At 41.3% G+C, this 6,645-nt stretch overlaps 1 protein-coding gene across 1 annotated transcript in view; it reads left to right on the top strand.

Annotated features, from left to right (window-relative positions):
• The window catches only part of LOC100533545 (apolipoprotein E receptor), a gene marked incomplete at its 5' end in the record, with an annotated part of 121,309 nt that overhangs the window by 43,872 nt on the left and 70,792 nt on the right, over window positions 1-6,645 (top strand). The window contains 8 exon segments of the mRNA XM_013088594.2: window positions 530-626; window positions 1,407-1,526; window positions 2,182-2,312; window positions 2,616-2,706; window positions 3,555-3,732; window positions 4,197-4,309; window positions 5,049-5,269; window positions 5,960-6,047. Of these exon segments, the coding sequence (XP_012944048.1) occupies window positions 530-626; window positions 1,407-1,526; window positions 2,182-2,312; window positions 2,616-2,706; window positions 3,555-3,732; window positions 4,197-4,309; window positions 5,049-5,269; window positions 5,960-6,047 (1,039 nt within the window).

The raw sequence follows: 6,645 nt of genomic DNA, 5'->3' as shown, positions 1-6,645 counted from the left end.
GGAGGGAGGGAGGGAGGGAGGGAGGGATCTTCTCTTTTATAGATGGATGTGGGTGCTCTGTTGCAATCTGCTCCTTCTGATTTGTAGATGTTTAATGGAACCTTCTGGTTTGGTCACAGAGTTATTCAATGTGGTCTGCTCTTTCCATGATTTAACAATGTTACAGAACCTTAGTCTGTTTAAGGGAACATGTGTCCTTTCTGGTGCAGATTGAGGTTGAATTAATGGGTAGTTGGAAGGTGCCACTAATTTTTCCTACTTCTTTACCTCTGTTGTTTTGGTTTGTCTGTCCTACTTTTTCACAGGAATAAAAAATTGTTATTGCATTGATGTACCTCTCTTTACTGTAACTGATGATCGGACATATTACTTGTCCACTTTTCTTTCTTAGTTTCTGCTGTTTCTAAGTTTCGTTCTGTATGGTCTGTTCAGTTGCTGGATAGATTTTAGTGTTAAAAATTTGAGGCTTGTACTGTGGGGATAAAGTTTTATTATGTCTTTCCTCTGCTTCCCGGATGTGTGTGTGTAGGCCAACAAGTTCAATGGTTCGGACGTGCAAGTCATCCAGCGGACATACACCCAACCGTTTGACCTGCAAGTCTTCCACAAGATGAGGCAACCAGAAAGTGAGGGATTTTTTGTTTGTTTGTCTTTTTTCATATGCCCTGCTTTATTTTGGGAGTGAGGGGGGAAGGAAATCTAGAAAAGGGATTAGAGGATGGGGATGGCATTCTATTCCTGTCAGCATAGGTCAGTTGCAAAATATGTAGTAAAAGAAAATCGTCTATGTCTGATAGCTCAATGGAGTCTCACGATATACCTATATGTGGCAGTCTAGCTTTGCATTGGTGATGTGCAGCATAAATAAATGTGGGGACTATTACTGCACTCTAGTTGAACACACTGTAGGGTTACAATAATGCGACACAGGGCGTTTGCTTGCAGATTTAAAATCGTACAACACTCAGTTAATCTTTTCTATTTCACCGATGTGTGGTTTGTAGATCACAATACTTCCAATGGAGTTGTTTGTTATTTTGGTTCTCATTAATAGAGCTACTCCTGTACTTCTGTTTTAATAGTGCTTGTAAATTTAGACAATAATTTTAAAGTTTAGATTTTATTCCAAGGGTAGGTAGAGGCTTGATTATCTTAAAAGCACTTTTAAAAACTTCTTGTGTGACATTTCAGTTCACTTTTTTAAAGTGTTTTATTGGAATGTTCAGTCTTTCTAAATTATGTTACTGAGCACCATTCTCCCAGTGTTGTCCCAGACTGGAACCACTCTTCATAAGAGTCTCCTCCTCATGATTTATGTTGATGTCTTCTCCAGGAAGACCTAAGGGTGCTGGAAATGATGTAAATGTTGGCCCTCAACTGTCTTTATTTTTTTTACCTCCTGTCAGTGTTCAACCCATGTAAAGATTCTCGCTGCAGCCACCTGTGTCTTATTGGTGACAAACTGATGCCGGTCTGCGGTTGTCCTCACAGATACAAGCTGTCTGCCGATGACATCACGTGTGAACGTAAGATGTGCTGTTCATTACACACTCAGTTCATGCTATAATATTTGCTTTTTTGTAATGCAAATAATAATTGTTTGCATTCACGTAGTTTCCTAAAATAATTGTAGCTTTTTATGACTTATGTTTATTTGCAGAATGTAGAAAGGATTTGCTTAGAAAATGAGACAAACACATTATGCCAGGCAGACAAGTTGCATGGATAAGATGGGGGAAGGATGGAGGGGTGGGGAAGGGGGTTGGAGATGGGGGAGGGGGGAAGAGATGGAGGAGGAGATAAAAAGATTTTGGTAGGAGGCTGTAGATATGGTACTGACTTCAATTTGACCTGAAATGTGTCGAGTAATGAGCTCTATTGATACCTCAAAGGTGATCACAGGGAGAAGAAATAATGGCCTAGCTCAGCTCTGACATTTTGTGCTTCAGACTGTTGTGGCGGGAAACTAAGATCTGATGAAATATGGTAAGATAAGATGATACTTTATTGTCCCTGTAGCAAATTTTTCTGTGGCTGTACAGGAATGGTAAAAAACACATGTAGACTTATGTATAGAATTTATGTTATGTATTACGTTCTATAAAATTCAATGTGAAGAGAAAAATAAGTGGAAGAATTACTGGTCATAGTTTATTCTGTTTGCTTGTGTGTGTGTTTCAGGGGACAACACATTCCTTCTTTTTGCCAAAGAGAATGAAATCCGGGGTGTGGATCTGGACAACGCACACCACAACGTTATCCCATCTATTACTGTGCCTTTTGTGGAGAATGCATCTGCCATCGACTATATGGTAGGTCTTATCAATTTTGTGGTACCCCATCAGTAATGTAATATGTCTTATCAGCTGTGCAGTACACCTGCACCATCAGCTCTTTTAAGTTTTTTTGCCCATGTAGATTACCGTTGACTGAAGATTATGTTTTCTTTACTTTGAAGTTCTCAGTGGACTTTATAGAGTATGTTTAATTTCCTTTGTGTGAAGAGAGGGATACAGCCTCTTTTTCCCATATTTCTTTCTTTTAAAAAAAAAAGTAAGTCCAAGTTTATTGGTGAATTGATAATTTATGTTCGTCATGTCGTCTCCCCTCAATAGGAGGAGCAGCTGTACTGGACTGACATGAAGAAGAATGTCATTTCAAGTGCTTTCCTCAATGGCACAGGGATCACAACTGTCATTGACTCTGGTATGTAGGTGTGTGTGGAAGTATATGAAAGAGAGAGATGGAGGGAAGGAGGAAGAGAGAGATATGAGGGGAGAGGAAGAGAGAGAGATGAGGGGGAGAGAGAGATGGTGAGAGAGAGAGAGGGAGAGAGAGAGAGAGAGAGAGAGAGAGAGAGAGAGAGAGAGGGAGAGGGAGAGGGAGAGGGAGAGGGAGAAGAAGAAGAAGAAGAAGAAAAAGAAGAAGAAGAAGAATCTTTTTTTTGACAGAAACAGATGAAAAGTGTGATTTTTTCCCTCTGTTGTTTTTGTCCATCAGTCTTACCTTTTTTTTCTTCACCACTTTAAATGTGTCTATTTGCTTCTCTTTACTTTAACAAACATTAAGTTGGATGTCCTAGTTTTGTTTGAGTGAGGGTAATACAGACACAGACTGCAATATTCATCTCATTTTTAGTTTTGGTAAAAAGTTCATGTTTATGGGGGAGCTTAGGTTAGTCTGTTGTAAAAACCATCCAGCAAATGGAAATCTGAAGTAGTGTGAGCCCTTGTGGAAAATTACATGACTATCAAATACCATTTTCCCCTCTTAACGGCAAATGACAGTCTGATTGTAAGCAGTGGTCAGCCTGACTGAATCCTGTTGTGGATGGTTGGCTGGTGCTTTTGGTGTGGTTTGCTCCTTCTTTTCTTATCAGATACCTATTGCCCTTATTTCTTCTCCTTTTTTTGTGCATTTGTTGCTGTCTTGTGATATAAGATAAGATGAGATAAAATAACACCTCTAATCTTAAGAATTCATATGACGTTATTGTGCTGTGAATGCTGTAACACTCTTACTTTAACTAAAGAATCCTTTCATTTACGTTTCAGGGCTGTCCAACCCGCTGGCATTTGCCATTGACTGGATGTCTCGCAATATGTATTTTTCCTCCTACACGGAGACCGAAGCCTCCATCTCTGTGGCTCAGCTGGATGGAGCTTATCGCAAGGAGATTTACAAGAAAACGTACTCCAAGCCAAACTCCCTGGCTATTCATCCATCCCTGGGGTGAGTGCTTTTGGATCACGATTGTACTGTTTTGGGTAATATGTGCCACGGAGCAAACAAGTTTCTGGTTCTAAGAAAATTCTCTGTTCGTGCTTTGCTAACATTTTGTTCTTAATGCTGTTTGAACTATTCCTAATTCTTTAATCACTTTGTGGTCACTTGCCGCAATAATGCAGTGGTGAAAATTATCCATTCCAGTAACTAGATGCAGTTCTGCGACAGGCCCGAGAAGTCTGTTGCAGTCACTCTCCTGGCTGGGTGACCCGATGGGGTATTTTGTACTGCTGGCTGTGTGACTGCAAAGTGTTAATGTCTTTGAAAAACACAAATATTTTGAGTGTTATGAATGTTATCTTCAGACCGTTTTTTTTCTTCTTTTTTTGATATTTTACTTTTGATGTTGGTGAAATGAAAACCTGCTTCTTATGTTCGATTGTGTGATGAAACCCCTGATCTTGTTCCAGGCTGATGTTCTGGTCTGATGTTGGTGGTGAGGCTCACACCATTTGGAAAGCTCGCATGGACGGCCAGCATTCTAGGGTGTTTGTCACTGGAGACGAGGTCCAGAAACCAGCAAGTGAGATGCCCGACTGTTTTTTGTTTTTTTCACTTTCTCTCACGTTGTCCTTTGTGGCTGCTTTTTTGTGCGCATTTATGAGGCATTGTGAACACTTTCTATTTCATCTGTTTTTAGGCAAGTGATTAGAGATGGCCACTGGTATGTCCTTCTGCTTTATTTTCCTTCTGTTGATTCTATCGTTTTGACTTTTTCTCAGTCATTTCTGTTACTGGAGAAACTTACTAGTTATTTATTTTATGGTTTGTCAATGTTTGAAACTTTGCCTTTGCTAATATACTTTGAGAATAAGCTGGCATTGCCTTGTCTTGTCAGTGTCATTTCTCTTTTCTGTAATTGCTAGAGAAAGAATTGAAGATTTTGTTTTGTTTGAGTTCATCCATGCTTGTTTCAATCTCATTATAAAGGTGGTTGGAAAGCACCACTGGTAGGTTCAACTCTCCTCCTCTCCTCTCCCCCCCCCCCCCCCCTCTCTCTCTCTCTCTCTCTCTCTCTCTCTCTATCACCGCCCCCTCCTCTCCTCTCCTCTCCCCCCCCCCCCGTCCCCTTTCCTCTCTCTCTCCCCCTCTTTTTCTTCTCTCCTCCTCTCCTCTCCCCCCCCCCCCCCCCCCCCCCCCCCCCCCCCCCCCCCCAATTGTTTTGGTCTGTGTCTTACTCTTGCCCTGCACTTAATAACTGTGATCTCCTTACCCAAACAACCAGCCAAACAAAATGATCTGTCTCATTTTTGTATGTCCAGGCTTGACCCTTGACCTGGATGCTGACCATCTGTACTGGATCAGCCGTGATGCGGGGGCCATCTTCTGGTGTAACATTCGTGGCACAGAGTTGTGCCAGCCCCAGAGGAAGCAGGAAGTGCCCATTGAGGCGCCCATTTCCATGACCATCTACAATAAGGTCAACAAGCTCAACAAGAAGGAGCAGGTCCTCTTCTACGCCAACTACACCAACATCTTCAAGGTGAGAAAGGGACAAACACTGTGATAGACTTTGCTAATAAAGGAATAAATTGATAAAAATGAATAAATCATTTATTTTATTTGATATCTCGTGGATGGTAAAGCCCATAGAGCTTACAGTTGAGCTGAAATTTGTGCCATCCATCCATCCATCCATCCATCCATCCATCCATCCATCCATCCATCCATCCATCCATCCATCCATGTGCCTTGCCTCTGTCTCTGTCTCTGTCCCTGTGTCTATCTCTCTGTTTCTGTCTCTCTGTCTGTCTGTCTTTCCCTCTCTCCCTTTCCCTCGCTCCCTGCCTCTCTCTCTCTCTCTCTCTCTCTCTCTCTCTGTCTCTGTCTCTGTCTCTGTCTCTGTCTCTGTCTCTCTTTCTCTCCTTTCCTGCCTCTATTGTGAAAGCTGATTTTTACGTTTGATTAAAGTTAGTCTCATGATTCTAATGTGTTGTGGTCTCTTATCTATGTCCAATACTCTTTTTGTACACTAGCTCTGTCTTTGACTAGGGACTTAAATATGATTTCTTTAACTCACTATTCTAGGCTTAGATGTGATTCATAGAGTGGTGATGACGCTTTGTGTGCTGTCAGGTGAGCCTGTTGTAAGCAGGAATGCAGTACTGTGGAGGCCGTACCACTGTTAACGTAACCTGTCATAGCCTCTTTTTTGTTTTCTAATATATTTCAGTACCATAATGGACAACAGAAGATCATGAGGAACGATACGCCTACGATCTACGACCTACGAGTTTACGACCCCAGCAGTCGGAAAGCAAGTAAGTGGGAGGGGAGTGAAGTGGCAGTTCAGCACTACTCACTTGAAATAATAATTGTATATTTGCAACCTAATAGTGCTTATCCATGTTCTACAGCATACTCTATGTGCTTTACAACAGTTGTTACTCCAGGAGACCCGAGAATAAACATTGTTAGTTTCCCAGGAAGTATACCGTGCAAGCAGCTGATGAAGAGTTCAGACACAATCAAACGGACAAGATATTTCACTGTCTATAGCAGGGTATTTATTCTTATCTGGGGGAAGTAAGGAAAATTTGTGTAAAGTGCCTTTCCCAAGCACACAAAGTGTGATTCTTGGTGGAGCTCAAAACCATGACTTTTCAGTTACAAGCCCAACCTCCTTTTCATTTGACTACTGACAGCATAGGTTTATGTTCTGGAACAATTGTCCTGTCTACAGTGCAGTTCATTGATAGGCACATGTGTAGGGTTAGATATCAATATTGTTGTACAGCTGAACAATTTTTCATATATGCACCTTTTTTTCACGTAACATCTCAAAAGAGAATGATTACTCTGATACCAATGACAGCAAACTTTTACTTTCTTCACTTCTGTTATGATCCTTACCCCCCC

The sequence above is a fragment of the Aplysia californica genome, unplaced genomic scaffold, assembly GCF_000002075.1.
Source record: "Aplysia californica isolate F4 #8 unplaced genomic scaffold, AplCal3.0 scaffold00773, whole genome shotgun sequence".
NCBI lineage: Eukaryota > Metazoa > Mollusca > Gastropoda > Aplysiida > Aplysiidae > Aplysia > Aplysia californica.
Note: the sequence above shows the minus strand (reverse complement) of the source record. Positions and strands in the feature narration are given on the sequence as shown.